The 19,493-nt window shown below is 44.7% G+C and overlaps 1 protein-coding gene across 1 annotated transcript in view; it reads left to right on the forward strand.

Moving 5' to 3' along the window:
- Positions 1 to 6,556: 6,556 nt before the first annotated feature.
- PPIL2 (peptidylprolyl isomerase like 2) overlaps positions 6,557 to 19,493 on the forward strand; it is a 100,692-nt gene continuing 87,755 nt past the window's right edge. The window contains exons 1-3 of the mRNA XM_073628996.1: positions 6,557 to 6,689; positions 9,878 to 9,927; positions 14,189 to 14,234. Coding sequence (XP_073485097.1) covers positions 6,658 to 6,689; positions 9,878 to 9,927; positions 14,189 to 14,234 — 128 coding nt within the window. The 5' untranslated portion in view covers positions 6,557 to 6,657. The remainder of the gene's footprint in view (positions 6,690 to 9,877; positions 9,928 to 14,188; positions 14,235 to 19,493) is intronic.

Consider the following 19,493-nt stretch of genomic DNA (forward strand, 5'->3'; position numbering starts at 1 on the left):
GGTGATGCCGTTTGGGCTCTGTAATGCCCCGGCTACTTTCCAGCACTTCATAAACAACATCTTCCGGGAATATCTTGACTACTTTGTCATCGTCTATCTGGATGACATCCTTATCTTCTCAACCACCTTGGAGCTCCATCGGACTCACGTAAAGACAGTATTACTCACACTAAGAAAACACGGACTTTACGCGAAAGCAGAAAAGTGTGACTTTGAAAAGAAATCCATACAATTCCTAGGGCTCATCATCTCTACCGGTGGTGTAGCTATGGATCCACAGAAAGTGCAGGCAATCCTAGACTGGCCAACTCCGTCAGACATGAAGGGTGTACAAAGGTTTGTAGGGTTTGCAAACTTCTATAGAAGGTTTATAAGGAACTTTTCTTCCATCATCTCGCCCATAACCCAAGTAACCCGCCTACATGTTCGCTTCCTGTGGTCCTCCGAAGCCCAATCTGCCTTTGAGAAACTGAAGTCTTCGTTTACTTCTGCACCAATTCTTCGACACCCCGATCCTGCCCTGCCCTATATTTTAGAGGTCGATGCCTCAGAGGTAGCTACAGGAGCAGTACTTTCACAGCACCTGGGACCCAAGTCGCTGCTTCACCCTGTGGCCTTCTCCTCCCGGAAAATGAGCCAGCCCGAGAGGAATTACGACGTAGGTGATCGTGAGCTTCTGGCCATTAAGACAGCCTTAGAAGAGTGGAGATACCTTCTTGAGGGAGCCACGCACCCAATAATGATATTCACCGATCACAGAAACCTCGAGTACCTCCGCACTGCCAAACGCCTGAGACCCCGTCAAGCTCGCTGGGCTCTGTTCTTTTCACGATTCAACTTTCACATCACCTACCGCCCTGGCTCCAAGAACGGCAAGGCCGATGCTTTATCCCGAATGTTTCCTGATACCCCAGAAGAAACAACATCCAGTACAATCTTGTCTCCACAGAACTTTCTTTTGATTCAACCTGATCTAAGGTCTTCTCTTGAACAGGCCTCTCGCCAATGCCAGGAACCAGAGACTTCCTCTTTAAGAAGCCAGGGGGGGTATCTTTGGTATCAGGACAAGATCTTTGTCCCACAACAAGCCAGAATCCAGGTCTTACAAACTTTACATGATCATCAACTTGCTGGCCACTTTGGTGTACGGAAAACTATAGATCTTATTCAGCGATCCTTTTGGTGGCCTACCTTGAAAACTGATTGCAAAAAGTATGTAATCTCCTGCACTACCTGCCAGCGAAACAAGGGGTCCAACATTAAGTCTTGGGGTCTGCTACGTCCTTTGCCGGTACCAGAACAACCATGGAGGAATATATCTATGGACTTCATAGTAGAGCTGCCACCCTCTGAAAGATTCACAACGATTCTAGTTGTTGTAGACCGTCTGTCCAAGATGTCACACTTCGTGCCTATGATAGGTACTCCTTCCGCTGCAGACACAGCAAAGGCCTTCATAAGAGAGATAGTCAGACTTCACGGCCTTCCTGACAGCATTGTGTCTGATAGAGGGGTCCAATTTACTTCCCGATTTTGGAAAGAGCTCTGCAAAGTTTTGTCTATTGAAGTTTGCCTATCCTCTGCCTATCACCCCCAGAGCAACGGTCAGACTGAAAGGACTAATCAGACCTTAGAACAATATTTACGCTGTTTTTGCTCCACTTCCCAGGATGACTGGTACTTGATACTCCCCTGTGCGGAGTTCGCATACAATAACTCTGTACACTCAACCACCGATCAATCACCGTTTTGGGCCAACTATGGGTTCCATCCTTCATTTCTACCTAATGTCATTCCAGAGACCTCAGTTCCAGCAGTTCAAGACAGGATAAAATCCATTCAGACTAACTTTCAAACTCTCCAGTTAACCATGCAAAAGGCCCAAGAGGACTACAAGGAACAATATGACAAAAAGAGGGGGGAGAGCCCTAGCTTTAAGGTTGGAGATGAGGTTTGGCTCTCCTCGGCAAATCTTAAGCTTCCTTGTCCCTCCTGGAAATTGGGACCAAGATTTATTGGCCCATTCAAGATTAGACGGGAGATCAATCCAGTAGCCTTTGAACTGTCACTCCCGAGTTCTTATAAAGTGCACCCTGTGTTTCATGTCTCCTTACTTAAAGCTGTTATCTCTAGTCCTTTTTCAGGAAGGAAAGAAGATCCTCCGCCTCCAGTTTCTGTGGGAGATGAAACAGAGTATGAAGTTGAGGCCATCCTGGACTGCCGCCGGAGAGGTAGGATCATTCAATTTCTTATAAAGTGGAAGGGTTACCCAGCAGAAGAAAGTTCTTGGGAACCTGCAGCCAATATACATGCTCCTAGACTTTTTCAGAGATTCCGAGTTCGTTACCCCGAAAGATGGGCCCGGTTGGGCATCCGGAGGTTGCCCCTTGGGGGGGGCAATGTCAGGGAAATGGCCATGTTGTGGGCAATTCCGCCAGTAACCGTCATGGTGGCAGGCGAGTCTAGTGAGCACGCCCTGATCTTGTAGGCACACCCCTCTGGCCTATTTAAACCTGCCATTGACACTTGCAGTTTGCTGGATTATCAAACAGCTCCTGTGTTCCTGTGCCTTGTATACTTTGAAGACCCCTGCTTGACCTCTGCCCGGCTTGACCTGTGTTCCTGTTTATCTCCTCGCTCTGACCCCAGCTTGGCTGACCACTCTCCGATCTTCTGCCCTCTGTGTATGACCCGGCTTGTTCCTGTACCTCTCTCGGACTGTCTTTTGGTATCTGACCCCTGGCCTGGCTGCGGACCCTGTTCCTGGTTTACCCTGCTGTTACCGTTCAAGACTTCTCTCCGCACGGCTGCCACAACGCACTCTAGCTACTTACAGCCAACCAGCCAGCTTACAGTATTCCTGGCAACCCGTGCACCTCTGTGCATCGCATTCCCTGTACCCAAATCCAGGGACGTGCTGCACTCAGCCGCAAGGGGCGCCCTCTCAGCAACCCGGCCTCACACTACAGACTTGACACAACTTTCAGAGTACCTACAGCAGCAAACCCCTTTCCAATGCATCTGCTCTTCGAGGTATTCCTCTGTGGGGATTGAAAGCACCCTGATGGGTCCTGGACACCCACTGAGTGCTTACTGGATTTGTCCTCATTTGAGAAGGATTTACCTTACAGTGGTCTATACAGGGAAGCTACTAGGTCAGTGGTGGATTTCCTCACGTTCAAGATTTCTACACCTCCCTGTCAGCAGGGTCCCTCAGCCAGCACTACTATATCATGCTGCAGCACCAATGCTGCATCCCCTGTCATGCAACTCCCTTCCTCACCCCCATGTCACCCTGAATTGCTGACAACTGAGGACACCCTGTAGCACTGACATTGCTCCCGTCACCTTCAATGTCTCTCTGCACCTCATACTGTATGCTCTCACCAAGCACCCCCATGTCATCCTGCAATGATTACAATGCACCTATCTCTGCACAGCCAACGACCCTTTCACTCTGCAATGCTGTCACACAGCTGCGCGTCCTGTCACCCGCCATGTTGCCTTATAATGTGGAAGCTGTGCCTCCTATCACCTTATAATGTGGACGCTGTGCCTGCTGTCACCCAGCACTCCATGTCACCTTATAATGTGGATGCCGCATCTCCTGTCACCCAGCGCCTCCATGTCACCTTATAATGTGGATGCTACGACTCCTGTCACCCGGCGCCTCCATGTCACCTTATAATGTTGATGCTGCGCCTCCTGTCACCCATCACCTCCACGTCACCTTATAATGTGGACGCTGTGCCTCCTGTCACCCATCACCTCCATGTCACCTTATAATGTGGATGCTGCGCCTCCTGTCACCCAGCACCTCCATGTCACCTTATAATATGGATGCTGCATCTCCTGTCACCCAGCGCTTCCATGTTACCTTATAATGTGGATGCTGCGCCTCCTGTCACCCAGCGCCTCCACGTCACCTTATAATGCGGACGCTATGCCTCCTGTCACCCAGCGCCTCCATGTCACCTTATAACGTGGACGCTGCGCCTCCTGTCACCCAGCGCTTCCATGTCACCCAATAATGCGGGTGCTACACCTCCTGTCACCCGGCGCCTCCATGTCACCTTATAATGCGGACGCTACGCCTCTTGTCACCCTGCACCTCTATGTCATCTTATAATGCAGACGCTGTGCCTCCTATCACCCAGCGCCTCCATGTAACCTTATAATGTGGAAGCTACGCCTCCTGTGCCTCCATGTAACCTTATCATGTGGATGCTGCGCCTCCTGTCACCCAGCGCCTCCATGTCATCTTATAATGTGGATGCTGCGCCTCCTGTGCCTCCATGTAACCTTATCATGTGGATGCTGCGCCTCCTGTCACCCAGCGCCTCCATGTCACCTTATAATGTGGATGCTGCGCCTCCTGTGCCTCCATGTAACCTTATCATGTGGATGCTGCGCCTCGTGTCACCCAGTGCCTCCATGTCACCTTACCATGTGGATGCTGCGCCTCCTATCACCCAGCGCCTCCATGTTATTTTATAATGTGGATGCTGCGCCTCCTGTCACCCAGCGCCTCCATGTCACCTTATAATGTGGATGCTGTGCCTCCATGTAACCTTATCATGTGGATGCTGTGCCTCCTGTCACCCAGCGCCTCCATGTCACCATATCATGTGGAAGCTGCGCCTCCTGTCACCCAGCGCCTCCATGTCACCTTATCATGTGGAGGCTGCACCTCCTGTCACCCAGTGCCTCCATGTCACCTTATAATGTAAACGCTGCCCCTCCTGTCACCCAGTGCCTCATGTCACCTTATAATGTAAACACTGCGCCTCCTGTCACCCAGCGCCTCCATGTCACCTTATAATGTAAACGCTGCGCCTCCTGTCACCCAGTGCCTCCATGTCACCTTATAATGTAAACACTGCGCCTCCTGTCACCCAGCGCCTCCATGTCACCTTATAATGAAAAACGCTGCGCCTCCTGTCACCCAGCACCTCCATGTCACCTTATAATATGGATGCTGCATCTCCTGTCACCCAGCGCTTCCATGTCCCCTAATAATGTGGATGCTACGCCTCCTGTCACCCAGCGCCTCCACGTCACCTTATAATGTGGAAGCTACGCCTCCTGTGCCTCCATGTAACCTTATCATGTGGATGCTGCGCCTCCTGTCACCCAGCGCCTCCATGTCATCTTATAATGTGGATGCTGAGCCTCCTGTGCCTCCATGTAACCTTATCATGTGGATGCTGCGCCTCATGTCACCCAGTGCCTCCATGTCACCTTGCCATGTGGATGCTGCGCCTCCTGTCACCCAGCGCCTCCATGTTATTTTATAATGTGGATGCTGCGCCTCCTGTCACCCAGCGCCTCCATGTCACCTTATAATGTGGATGCTGCGCCTCCTGTGCCTCCATGTAACCTTAACATATGGATGCTGTGCCTCCTGTCACCCAGCGCCTCCATGTCACCTTATCATGTGGAGGCTGCGCCTCCTGTCGCCCAGTGCCTCCATGTCACCTTATAATGTAAACGCTGCGCCTCCTGTCACCCAGTGCCTCCATGTCACCTTATAATGTAAACACTGCGCCTCCTGTCACCCAGCACCTCCATGTCATCTTATAATGTGGATGCTGAGCCTCCTGTGCCTCCATGTAACCTTATCATGTGGATGCTGCGCCTCATGTCACCCAGTGCCTCCATGTCACCTTGCCATGTGGATGCTGCGCCTCCTGTCACCCAGCGCCTCCATGTTATTTTATAATGTGGATGCTGCGCCTCCTGTCACCCAGCGCCTCCATGTCACCTTATAATGTGGATGCTGCGCCTCCTGTGCCTCCATGTAACCTTAACATGTGGATGCTGTGCCTCCTGTCACCCAGCGCCTCCATGTCACCTTATCATGTGGAGGCTGCGCCTCCTGTCGCCCAGTGCCTCCATGTCACCTTATAATGTAAACGCTGCGCCTCCTGTCACCCAGTGCCTCCATGTCACCTTATAATGTAAACACTACGCCTCCTGTCACCCAGCACCTCCATGTCACCTTATAATGTAAGCACTGTGCCTCCTGTCCCCCAGCGCCTCCCTGTCACCTTATAATGAAAAACGCTGCGCCTCCTGTCACCCAGCGCCTCCATGTCACCTTATAATGTAAACGCTGCGCCTCCTGTCACCCAGCGCCTCCATGTCACCTTATAATGTAAACGCTGCGCCTCCTGTCACCCAGCGCCTCCATGTCACCTTATAATGAAAAACGCTGCACCTCCTGTCACCCAGCACCTCCATGTCACCTTATAATGTAAATGCTGCGCCTCCTGTCACCTTAAGCACTGACATTACACCACCAGGCATCCAACTCCCTCACCCCCTTGCCAATCACCCTGTAATTCTAATAGTGCCCCCTTTGCCAGTCATATCCCCTTACTCCACAATGCAAACACTGCCCTTATCTGTCACTACACATAACTCTACAGTGCTGACACTGAACCCCTGTATCACCCGGCTTCTCTTATGTCATCCCACATATCTACCTAATGGTATCATAGTTACAGTGAGATGTGAGTTCTTCCGGGTCCCGCTCTGTGTATGCCCCGCCCACTTCCTGTTCGTTCGCTGACACTACTTCCGGGTCCCTGTAGTAGCAGAGAAGCCGTGTTTTGGAGTTGTGCTGTGTGTGAGGGTGTCTGTTTTACAGCAACAATGGGGAAAAGACAGCATCAGAAGGATAAGATGTGAGTACCCTGTGATCAGTGTGTTCTCTGCTTTATCCCAGAGTTATCACATGGCATAGCATTCCACATCACAGCTCAGCACCCTGTAGTACATAGAGTCCTGTATACACGTGTGTGTGTGTACCAGCATTGTGTACAGCCAAGGAAGGAAGCTGCTTCTATTTAATCTGCAACAGCCATGGTGCTGCACATGTGATCAGTTATGCCACCAGACATTTGATGATTCAACAATTTGGCTGGCGAAACAATCAAATGTGACAGTTAGCAATTCCAGCATTTCACGAATTAAACAGTTTTCTGAAACCATTAAATCGATGGGTTTAGTTCCGCTTTATGATTTACTGCTGTTCAGGGGCTCTAGCAACATGGCAGCCTCCAGCCAGAACAAACAGGAGCAATGCTGGAGGCAATTTACAGCACACACTAATTTTGGTAGCATAATTATTAATGTGGAATGTATGTTCCTTGCTAAAGAACATTTTTTTTTTTTATCAAGTTGTTATGGGTAAAGTTCTTCTTTAAATATGTTTTTACGTCTACTTCCCTTTTTTGTGTACTCTTGCCTTAAGGCACTGGTGATGTAGCCCAGGCCATATAGGTGTTCCCTTGAGAGGCTACATTGGAAATGCCTTTAGCCTAGGTTCACACTTATGTGGCGCAGGAAATGCAGTGATCCTTGTGCATTTTCTGCACCGATTTGCAACCGCACTGTGTCTGTTATCCGCTGTGGGTGTCAATACAAAGTTAACGCTAGCCCAAAAGGATTTCAAATGCAGTGCAGTTTGCCCCCTACCGGATTGCATGGTACAAAATTGTCGACAAAATGACCATGCGATGCAATGCGGCTCCAAAAAAGGTGCATACACCTCTTTGGTGCAATGGAGTGTGATTTGAGTCCATTCAAAATGAATGGACTCATATCGCACCACACTAAATTGCATGTGAATTGCACAGAAATGCAGTGCTGTTCCAATGTGATTCTCATGCGGGTCAGCTGGGTAGAGAGATCTCATAGCTAAGCTGAAAGATCTCTCAGTATTGTTTTACCACTCATGAGCGAGATGAAGAGCCTTTTTAAAATTGCTGCTAAGTTTGGAGTTATGCTTTAAAAAAAGAACTGTGCAACATTGCAAAATGTTCATTCATTTTTATTGTCATATCTGTAGGCTGTTTGGGCCCTCTGGAAGCCTTCCACAATAACTCCCAGTTAGCAATACCCACATCCTTCCTTGGTGCTAGGGTAGGTTAGCATAATCTCATAGATGTAAAAAAAACATAAGAAGTCAGTAGACAATTCATTTTTTCAGTGTCTTTGAAAAAATCCAGGTGAATTTTTCTATACAATCTATATATGGCCTGTTGTGATGATAACATGGGCCAAAGATCAGATACAATGCTTTTCCAACCACTCACATCTCAGTACAAGTTTCTTACATTAGATGTACATAATCCATGCTTTTTTTCAGCATATATAGATGTTGGTTCAAGTATAAGTCCAGTGCTGTTAAGAGTAAAAAAAATCATCTTCTGCTGAAGCGGAGTTCCACCCATTTTTAAAGTTGCTTTCATCCACATACCCACCCGCAGTGCATTCATAAATGGATAATCCTTTTTTTTAATGACTTAATACCTTATTTCTATCTGTGTATGGAGCACTTCCAGTGAGACCGCCTAGGTGATGTTGCAATAAGGTGATTCTGTTGGACTCCTGGGAAATCAGCGTCATCTACCCAGGAGTCGCCTAATATTGAAATCTCGTGTTATTTCCCCCTGACCGCAGCTGGCTTTTAGGTTGTTTTCTGCAAACAATAAGCTGCACCACGCAGTGTCAGTACTGTGCAGGCACAAGATAGGGGAGTGCATGCTGGGTAGCCAGCAGCACTGAATCACAGAAGTAAACAGGAGCGGGCTTCAGATTCCCACATCCACCATGGCCCCTGCCTGCTGACGAGATCATGTGATCGATTACACATGTAACAACATAGAGCAATAGCCAATTATTGCTGTACAAGTAGTTACAATCATGGTGGTGCTTTTATAAAAAAAATGTTGTGGAGACTGGAGCTCCACTTTAAGCAGTTTCACTGCTGTTAAAAGCTTGTAGCCCTGATGAATAGGGAGGTTTTTTTTGAGCCCCTGAAACCCCTTGGCTGTTTTTTTGGTGTAAACCAATAAATAAATTTGGACTCTCTTTATTATTTGATCTGGTGCTCCTTCTATTGGTGCAGTTTTTTTCTGGTAACCTGCTGGGTATGCACTGGTCTGTTGTGAGCAGGCTAACTTGAGCCAGTGAGCTCTCTGAATGTTTTTGTCATCTCACTACTTCACATCACCACATCACTACCCCAGTGTAAACACATTCATTAATTTTAAAGGGAAGCATTTTTCTTGAGCTTTTCAGGTGCTTGAAAAACTCCTCAGTGTGAAAGCAGCCTCAGGGTCGTACACTGTCCAGATCAGTTTATTTCTGCAGGGGGGGTAGAGCTAGGTGTTTCTGATCAGCCTCAGACAGGAAACCTGTATAAGGCTGGGATCACACCTATGCGAATTGTATGTTTCCACGCATCCTATTTGCATAGCAGGAGATTGTGACCTGCTCTCTATGGAGCTGGTTCACACATCTCCGCAGCGGCTCCAGTGCAAATTGCACAGAAGCCCTGTGCATCTTTTGGTCCGTTTCAGGTCCAAATTCAGGCTGAAATCGAACCTGAAACGGTGAATGAAGACACACCGGACTCCTGCTGTGAGCCGCACTCTAGTGTGAACCCAGCCTGAATCAATGATAGACTGACGCTGTATATAGTTGTTCACATGTATTTGCACAAGAAGTGTCTACCTGCGAACAGACGAGGAACATGGCAGAATGGGCAGGATAGGTGCTTTTGCATGTCCAGCTTTTTACATCCTTTTAACCAAGTGACAGAGGACTATGTGCGTCCCCTATCTGACTGTACCTTGTGGAAATGGTGTGTGGATTGGAGAATTGCTGTACTAAAGGACAAATGGTTTGGCAACTAAAACCGTAACTTATATATGTATTTCAACTGGGTTTTGAGTTGTTTGTCTGGAGTTCTGAATCAAACTATAAATAGGTTTGTGTAGCAATGGAATATGTTAGTTTACTTTATGTAAAAACTGAGTTTTCTGTAAAATAATTTTATAATGAACGTTTTGTGTTATTTTGCTAGGTACATCACATGTGCTGAGTATACACACTTCTATGGAGGAAAGAAACCAGGTATGACCTGTATATAATGTCACTGTGTGTGCATTATACTTCAAATCTGTTCAAAACAGATCAATTGTTTTTAATTTGGACTAGAACAGAGTTCAGTCCTATCCCGGGCAGTTGAAGATTTCTGAGACCTTACACCAGCACCACAACCTTCTCTTAAAGTGGAACTTTAGTCAGAAAATGAAGACCTGTTAGATTACTTCAGGCTGGCCTCTTTTGCAGGTATAGCTACAGTGCAACCAACACAAAGTGGCACATAATTGTGAAGTGGGAGGAAAATGAAAAATGGTTCAATTTTTTTTTTTTACAAATAAGTATCTGAAAAGTGTGGCATGTATTTTATATTCAGCCCCCTTTAGTCTGATACCCCTAACTAAAATCTAGTGGAACCAATTGCCTTCAGGAATCACCTTAGTAAATAGAGTCCACCTGTGTGTAATTGAATCTCAGTATAAATTCAGCTGTTCTGTGAAGCCCTCAGACGTTTGTTAGAGAACCTTAGTGAACAAAAGGAACCATGAAGGCCAAGGAACACACCAGACAGGTCAGGGATAAAGTTGTGGAGAAGTTTAAAGCGGGGTTAGGTTATAAAAAAAATTATACCAAGCTTTGAACATCTCACGGAGCATTGTTCAATCCATCATCCGAAAATGGAAAGTGTATGGCACAACTGCAAACCTACAAAGACATGGCCGTCCACCTAAACTGAGAGGCCAGGCAAGGAGAGCATTAATCAGAGAAGCAGTTCAGAGGCCCATGGTAACTCTGGAGGAGCTGCAGAGATCCACAGCTCAGGTGGGAGAATCTTTCCACAGGACAACTATTAGTCGTGCACTCCACAAATCTGGCCTTTATGGAAGAGTGGCAAGAAGAAAGCCATTGTTGAAAGAAAGTTTGCAGTTGCAGTTTGCGAAAAGCCATTTGGCCTAAAAGCAAAACACTATGTGGGGCAGAAAACTAACACTGCACATCACCCTGAACACACCATTCCCACCGTGAAACATGGTGGTGGCAGCATCATGTTGTGGGGATGCTTTTCTTCAGCAGGGACAGGGAAGCTGGTCAGAGTTGATGAGAAGATGGATGGAGCCAAATACAAGGCAATCTTAGAAGAAAACCTGTTAGCGTCTGCAAAAGACTTGAGACTGGGGTGGAGGTTCACCTTCCAGCAAGACAACGACCCTAAACATACATCCAGAGCTACAATGGAATGGTTTAGATCAAGGCATATTCCTGTGTTAGAATGGCCCAGTCAAAGTCCAGACCTAAATCTAATTGAGAATCTGTGGCAAGACTTGAAAATTGCTGTTCACAGACGCTCTCCATCCAATCTGACAGAGCTTGAGATATTTTGCAAAGAAGAATGGGCAAAAATGTCACTCTCTAGATGTGCAAAGCTGGTAGAGACATCCCCTAAAAGACTTGCGCTGTAATTGCAGTGAAAGGTGTTTCTACAAAGTATTGACTCAGGGGGACTGAATACAAAGTCACACCACACTTTTCACATATTTATTTGTAAATAATTTGGAAAACCATTTATAATTTTCCTTCCACTTTACAATTATGTGCCACTTTTTGTTGGTCTAACACATAAAACTCCATTAAAATACATTTATGTTGTTGATTGTAACATGACAAAATGTGGAAAATTTCAAGGGGTGTGAATACTTTTTCAAGGCACTGTATGTAAAACATTAATAATAAGTGTCTATACTGTTTAAAATCCAGTAATACACAGTCTTGGCCTGCTCTGCACATGCTCATCTTCTCTCTATTTTAGGCACTGCCGAATTTGTAGAGCCCGATCTGCTGACAGCCTTAAAGCAGAATTAAGTCCTCCTATCCTTTACAGCCAAGAAAGCTGCTTCTGTTTGATCTGCAACTGCCATGGTGCTGCACATGTGATCAGTTATGATACCATCCATTTGATGATTTGACAGTTTGGTTGAGGACACAAATGTGACGGTTAGCAATCCCAGCATTCCAGTAATGTAACTGTATTTTGAAACCGTTACAACAATGGGTTTAGTACCATTTTATAATTTACTGCTGCTCAGTGGCTCTGGGTATAAATGTGGCAGCCTCCAGCAAAAAGAAACTGGAGCAATGTTGAAGGCAATTTATAGCACAAACTAATTTTGGTAGCATTATTATTAATGTGGAATGTATGTTCCTTACTAAAGAACTTTATTTTTTATCAGGTTGTTATGGGTAAAGTTCCTCTGGTGTTGGGTGTTAAATTGAAATGCCCCTTCCCCTGCATTCAGAGTAAGGTTCCCTTGTGTAGGGAATGCACACGGAGGATGACACACTGTCAGTCATACATTTATCTCCTTGAAATGTTGTGGTCAGAAATCAGTAAGCAGTTTGTGGCGTGTTGTCACATACTGGATCTCGGCTTTTACAGCTACTAGAAAGATGGGAAATCGTGCTTTGTATCCCAAGGGAGTATCAGATGATATATGATGTCATAATTCTTCTTTTATGAATGTGCTGGTATCACCCACTCACCTGCTGATTAGACAGTGAAAAGAACAGCAACGCACTGAAATGTAATCAGTTTTGCTCTCTTCTTCTGTCAGCACATATAAGTGGCAGTGCTTGATTATTTTGTTTTAGATATATTTCTTGGTTTTGAAATGGACAGTACAGAAAAAAAGACATAAACCAACAATGGTCCCATCATTAAATTACCATAATAACAAAGTTAGAGTTTATATCGGGTACAGCAAACCCAATCGTACAAGAAACCAATAAGTCAGTATCCTGGATCTAGAGAAACTAGAGTAAGTGGGCTAGAAATCCAACTATCAACAGAGCCTGGTTAGCTACTACTGCTACCCTACATGGAATTCAGAGGCTAACTTCAAGACAGACCGTGGTACATGTGCCTGTTGTATGTTAAGATACATTAAAGTAAACCTGTGCACACTAAAGTGTTTACATGTTCTAAACAAGCAGTAAAACCATTTTAAACCGAGTCCTCATTCACATCTGTGACTATAGGCGTTGTGGAAAAATGTGTCTTCCAAGTTTAAAAGAAAGGCACTGAAATCTCTGAAGCCAGACTTTATAGTTTTCCTTGTGATCTGAGAATAAAATACTTCAAAGTACATGTATTTAGGTCAACGAGGGCTTGTTTTAAATTTCTTAAAGATAAATTTCACCCATTTTTTTTTTTAAACTAAAATTCAGCAGCTACAAATACTGTAGATCAGGTATTTACCAGTCCATGGATTCCAGTGCTGTTTTCCCACAGCCAATTCTTCCAACAGTTGCAGGTCCCCAGCTCCACCATCTTGGATTTGGGAGCTGGCTGTAACTTCCTAATGAATTGCTGTCAGCTCCCCACTGCACATTTTGAGATCACAGGGCACAGTGATTCTGGTTCTGCAGCCTACTAGGACATGTGACATCTCCCAGGAGGTTGCAGGTGGGGAGAGGGAATGGGATTGTGGGAGCGGGTACCAACAAAAAATATTACTCACTCCACCTAGGCAAGGTTTAAGGGAATGAGAGTGATTGACCCATTTCCTCACCTCTGTTACTAATTAACACCTTTGTTACTTTCTAATACTGACTTTATATGCCGGCATTTCTCCGTTTCACCACACCCAGATACACACAAGGGTGTGTACTGACAAAAAAAAATGCCATTCGCTCCCCACCTCCCTCCAAAAAAAATGTCATCTGTTCCTGCTAGGTGAATGAAGAGAATGAGCAGTACTTCAGTTTTTGAGTCAAATTCCGCTTTAAAGCCTATTAGGAATATGCAGATAGTATTATTGTGCATATTCTGGGTACAAGTGTACTTTAAATTATTTTTGCCTGCAACCATACAATGTATACGCTGGACTACTATGATCTTTGATGTATGACTCCTGAGCCCCTTTCTTTCTTTATGTACCCGTATTTGAACTTTAATTCAATAAAAACTATTGAAAGTAAAGTAAATTATTTTTTAATGTACCCTCAAGTACATTAAATGGTAAACACTTGAAAGCCAGCTTTAATCCATGAAGGATTGAACAATGCTCAATATACTCAAAATAACACAACTCCGTGTTGGATGGCATTACTGTAAAACAAAAAAAAAGAAAAAAAAAAGCAAAGCATTTCCTAAAATTTATGGCTTGTTAACCTAAATAAAGCGCTTTTTTTTTTTTTTTTTTTTTTTTTTTTTTTTTTTTTATAACACTAAACACCTGAAAAATAAAACCATGAACATCTAACCCTTCTTTTTTTTTTTTTTTTTTTTTTGCAGATATTCCAAAGACAAACTTCAGACGTTTACCTTTTGATCACTGCAGGTATTGAACATACTTTATAACACGTTTGTCATATATCAGGCTAGGTTCACATCTCTGCACAATCGCTCGCGTTCCCGACTTACAGAGAAACGTTGTGAACTTTAGCGGATGTGTAGGGGTGTCATTAATTCTTAAAGAATGTGACACACAACATTTCATATTCCTGATATGTGTCTGTTGTGCCACATACTTGGGTAAACTGTATCCTGTTCTCTTCGTATTGCTTCCTTTGTGTGAATTGCCTGGTGTTCCTACCAGTCCCCCCGCTTTCTTATTTCAAACTGACCACACTAGGTATGAGAGCACATCCATCACAGTGTGGTTCGTTTTCTGGCTGTGCTCGGTACACAGCTTGTCTGTCTTTCAATGGCCAAGACTTCTGCTGACACACCCCCCTGCACAGTCATTCACTGGGAAAATCAGTGTGCTGCTATTTCTCCACCCCTGCCTCTCCAAGCCCCTTATGCAGCTGAGAACAGAGATTATATGATCAGTTATAAGCAAAAAAAAGAAAAAAAAAGGTATTTATAATGTTATACTGTATGTATATACAAATTTTGCTGCCTTTCATTTCTATTTTAAATGAAATGGGTTGTTTTACGTGGTGAGTGTTCACATATACTTTAATGGCACCCCCACACATCAGCAACCCCACTTTTCTGCGCGTTTAGCCTATCCTATATCTCCAGTGGTGAAATGCCAAGGAGCTAGTAACATGGGTAACTTTCCTGTTCCTTACATGGTTACATATAGTTAGTCTGGAAAAAAGTCCATCTAGTTCAACCAATAAAAGGGGAAAGTAAAAACATTTTTATAATCCTATACCCACAGTTGATCTAGAGGAAGGCAAAAAAAAACAGCAAAGCATGATCCAATTTGCTCCAGCAGGGTAAAAAAATCCTTCCTGATCCCCCAAGAGGCATCAGATGTTTCCTGAATCAACTTTACCTATAAATGTTAGTATCCAGTTATGTAATACTCCAGGCATTTTTAAGGCAATCTACTGAGCTAGACAGAACCAGCTTTTGAGGGAGTCTAGTCCACATTTTCACAGCTCTTGCTGTGAAGAAGCCTTTAAGTATTTGGAGATTAAATCTCCTTTCCTACAGACATAAATAGAGACCCCTTGTCCTCTGTTATGATCTTAAATTGAATAACTCAACACCAAGTTCACTATATGGTTCACTTACATATTTCAGTTTTCAGTTCCTCTAATCTTTCCTCATAGCTGAGCTCCTCCATGCCTCATATCAGTTTGGTTGCCCTTCTCTGCACTTTCTCCAATTCCCCAATATCCTTTTTGTGAACTGGTGCCCAAAACTGAACTGCATATTCCAGAGGACGTCTTACTAATTTGTACAGGGGCAAAATAATCTCTTATTTATTTATATATACTTATAATATGAAAAGGTTTTGCTCACTTTGGAAACCGCTGCTTGGCATTGGGTGCCATTATTAAGCCTATGATCTACCAAAACACCCAGACCCTTCTCCACTATGGATTCCCCTCGTAGGTATGGTGCATGCATATTCTTAGCCCCCCAAGTGCATAAGTTTACATTTATCAACATTAAACCTCATTTGCCACATAATTGCCAAATTAAAAGTGCGTTGAGGTTGGCTTGTAAGTTGGAGACATCCTGTAAGGATGTTATTCCACTGCATAGCTTGGTGTCATCTACAAAGACTGAAATGGTACTTTTAATCCCTGGCCCTATATCATTTATAAAGATATTAAAAAGTAAGGGTCCCAACACTGCACCTTGGGGTACACCACTGATAACCTTAGACCATTCAGAGTATGAATCATTAACCACTACTCTCTGAATACGGTATATGGAACGGTTCCTGTATTCAGCACTATTTGCTCTTCACATCCTGATTGGCGATTCAATAAAGATGCACTCCATTGACTACTTACTGTATAAGGTGTTAAAATAGTGTCCAGTCTGAACTGTTTCCTGGCAAGCAGCATATTTGTCCTCCTTTTAATGGCTGCCAGCTGTATTCTTCCTCCGGTTTCATGCTCTACTACAGGTACTACCCTTGTCGTTTATGTGGTAAGGTGTGCCAAACTTCTGCCGTGTTGCAGTTTCCTCTTCTTACAGCTTGTCCATCTACCATAGATGACCATGGCCCATCTTCCTGCTCTATGCACCCAACAGTTTCTCTCCTCTTCCACTGCTGTTTCACTCTAGAATCATTCAGTTATTTGTTTCAACCTTATATATAGTGGATAATTATCAGGCAAATTACTGACACAAATCAGGCCACCTCTCATCAAATTTTTAACAACCATTTTTAGGTGTATTTGCAACTCCTGCCTTTTCACACACATGTTGAATTTGCTTTCCTTTGTGTTGCATGGTAATAACTGAACAGGGATTAATGATGTTCTCTGCCCTCTACTTTTTTTTTTTCTGAAACTCAAACTCTTCAGTGAGTTGTTAAAGCTTTCCAAAGAAGATTTAACATTACCTTTTTGGAGCTGGTTGCCAACAGTTGAGACTTCCTGTATTTTCATAAGCAAAGAATGCCAGCTGAAAAGTTAATGCTTTTGTTTGCTTTGCTGGATCCTGTGCTTGAACCTCACTAGGAGCCCAACATTTACTTAGTTTTGAACTTGACTTTTTTGTATCCACCTTAGGGGTTTTGGGCTCTTCTACAGGGCTCCAAAGAAGCCCTGATCTTTTTGGAAGCCTTGTGACCCAGAGTCATGGCCTACAGCCTCTTTATTGTTTTTTTGGTTATGGATCTTTCATCAAAATTGTTTCTACTGCTGGTCCCACTTTTTCTTTTTCCTCCAATGAGGGACACAGAAAGTCTTTCACATTTGGGTTATACTGTCACCTACAGGAGGATTAACAACTGGCAAACGAGAAAAACCATAGGCCAGCCGAAGATAACCTCTCCTATTACTAGCATGTGTCTTGCAAGTGTCCTGGGAGGATGGACATCTTTTCTGTAGCACTGATAGGTTTATTCTTTAATTCTTTTTTTGTTTTTTGTGTGTGCGTATATATTGTTATTTTTTTTTTCCTCCCTTCAGTCAAGATTTCTCCACATGGCTGCTAGAGCTTGTCTCAAAAGTCATCCTCAACCTAGCTTTGGAATACCATGTTTAGACCTCACTGGGCTGGGCATTGCATGCATAGCTTGGAGGTTACCCCTTGGCAGTGGGTTTCGTTTAACAGGCTTTCTAGACTTCGTTCTGGTGAATTTTCGTTGTGGAGCATTTTCAGGATTCAGAGCTGCTGGCATTGCCTCAGTGCTTATCCTTTCTCAGATGACTTGCTTAGTGAATAGGCTGGTCGGGCCAGCAGGGGAGCTGCCGGCAAGTGCCTTTCGTTCCTCATTCCAATTTATACTGCAGAAGGTTGACACTGGGATTGAGCGCTGATGTCATCTGCTGGGTGGAGTTTTGCACACACTTTTCACTTTCTCTTTCTACCATACAGTGTCAAGCATCTTCCCCGCTGCTACTTCTTCGTTCCTTTGTGCTGCCTGCCTTTGACTTTGACTTTGGTCATCCCTGCCCATCCAAACCTCATCTGCTACTGGCTGTCTCAATTTCATAAATATCTGAGGCTATGCCTCACCCTGATCCTATATGTTGCCTCTGTTGCAACATATCACATTCTAGACACCAGCAGGGACATTGAGTGCACAGTTCCTCTGTACCAGGTGCATTTACTGTCCAGATAGTGGTAATCCAGGACCTGTGTTGCAGGTGGGGGATGCAGTATATGTGGCCTCCAAGCTCAGCAACAAACTTAAAGCGGAGTTCCACCCAAATTTTGAACAATATCTGTATGTATTCTCTTCCTTGCCTAGATGCTGACATGCCGTTTAAAAAAATTTCAATCGCCGTAATTACCTTTTATTTTTCTATTCTTCTTTGCACTTCCTGGTTCTCCTCCCGTGGGAGTAGGCGTGTTTCTAGCCTCTCCCAGACTCCTGGGAGCTAGTCTCAGGCTTCCCAGGATGCCACTGAGCATGTGCGGAAACGAGCGGTGAATGCTGGGAGCACAGCATTCACCACATCCAGGAAATAAATGCTTGTGGGCTTCAAATGCCCACAATGAAGATGGAAACCGCCTGCAGTGAATAATATAAGTTATTCTTTCCGACGAAATCTGACACAGGCGGACATATTACACACAATATGTGAGTATGTAATGCTGAGAAGAAAAGTTTGTGAATGAACTCAAAAAAAAAAAAAAAAAAAAAAAAAAAAAACGATAGGTGGACCCCCGCTTTAACAAGTTTGTCTCCAGGTGCAGGGATCCTCTGGCGGAAGCAGTGGATGCTCTGGAGGTCCCTGTGTAATCAATACACCCTGATGTATTAATTTCCCTCCATGAAATTCTTTTTCGTCTTCTTTGCAGGATTTAAATGGAGAGCATTACGATGATCCTCATTGCTCTAGACTGGCCCAGGCAAATATGGTATCCCTACCTGGTAAGACTCATGGTGGATGATCCGAGGCCTCTGCCACATCGTTTGGATCCCAGGGTCTGTTTTACCACCCTGCTTCATGGTCGCTGGCTTTAACGGCATCGCTGTTAAAGCCCAGGCTCCGCATTTGTAATTCCTACAATGCTAGACTTCTTCCCGCAGGTTCTATCATCAGACATGGAAAGTGTGATGCCGCGTACACACGAACGTATTTTACGGCAGACTTTGTCCGGCGTACTTTTCGACGGACTTTCCGAATGAACGGACTTGCCTACACACAATCAACCAAAGTCCAACGGATTCGTACGTGATGACGTACGACCGGACTAAAATAAGCACGTTCATAGCCAGTAGCCAATAGCTGCCCTGGCGTCGGTTTTTGTCCGTCGGACTTGTAACGAGCCCCTCGACGCTCGGTTCCACTCTCCCAAAACTCCTCTGCGGCTATAGAATCAGATTGCAGATCGCAACATCTGATGGTTCGGTCATCCGATGCTCCGGGACTAGAACTACAGCTATGTGCCGTTCTAATCCAGTTTTGTAGCTCAGAACAAACACCAGGCACGCTGTATGTAAGTTCAACCAGGAATCTCTTCTTGAAAAATACAGGCTCTTTTATACAGTAAAAGAGGAGGTGCATACCTCCGGCTCATATTACTCTGAACATACACCTGTGACCAGAAACCTAATTAACATGGGTTAATTAACTAATCCCTTTAGACAGCCTAGATGACTCAGACATGACCTTTAGGCCAGACTGGCCGTCTTGTAGCTCAGAAAACACAATCAACATTATCACAA

Source organism: Aquarana catesbeiana, linkage group LG01, assembly GCF_042186555.1.
Source record: "Aquarana catesbeiana isolate 2022-GZ linkage group LG01, ASM4218655v1, whole genome shotgun sequence".
NCBI classification, from domain to species: Eukaryota; Metazoa; Chordata; class Amphibia; order Anura; family Ranidae; genus Aquarana; species Aquarana catesbeiana.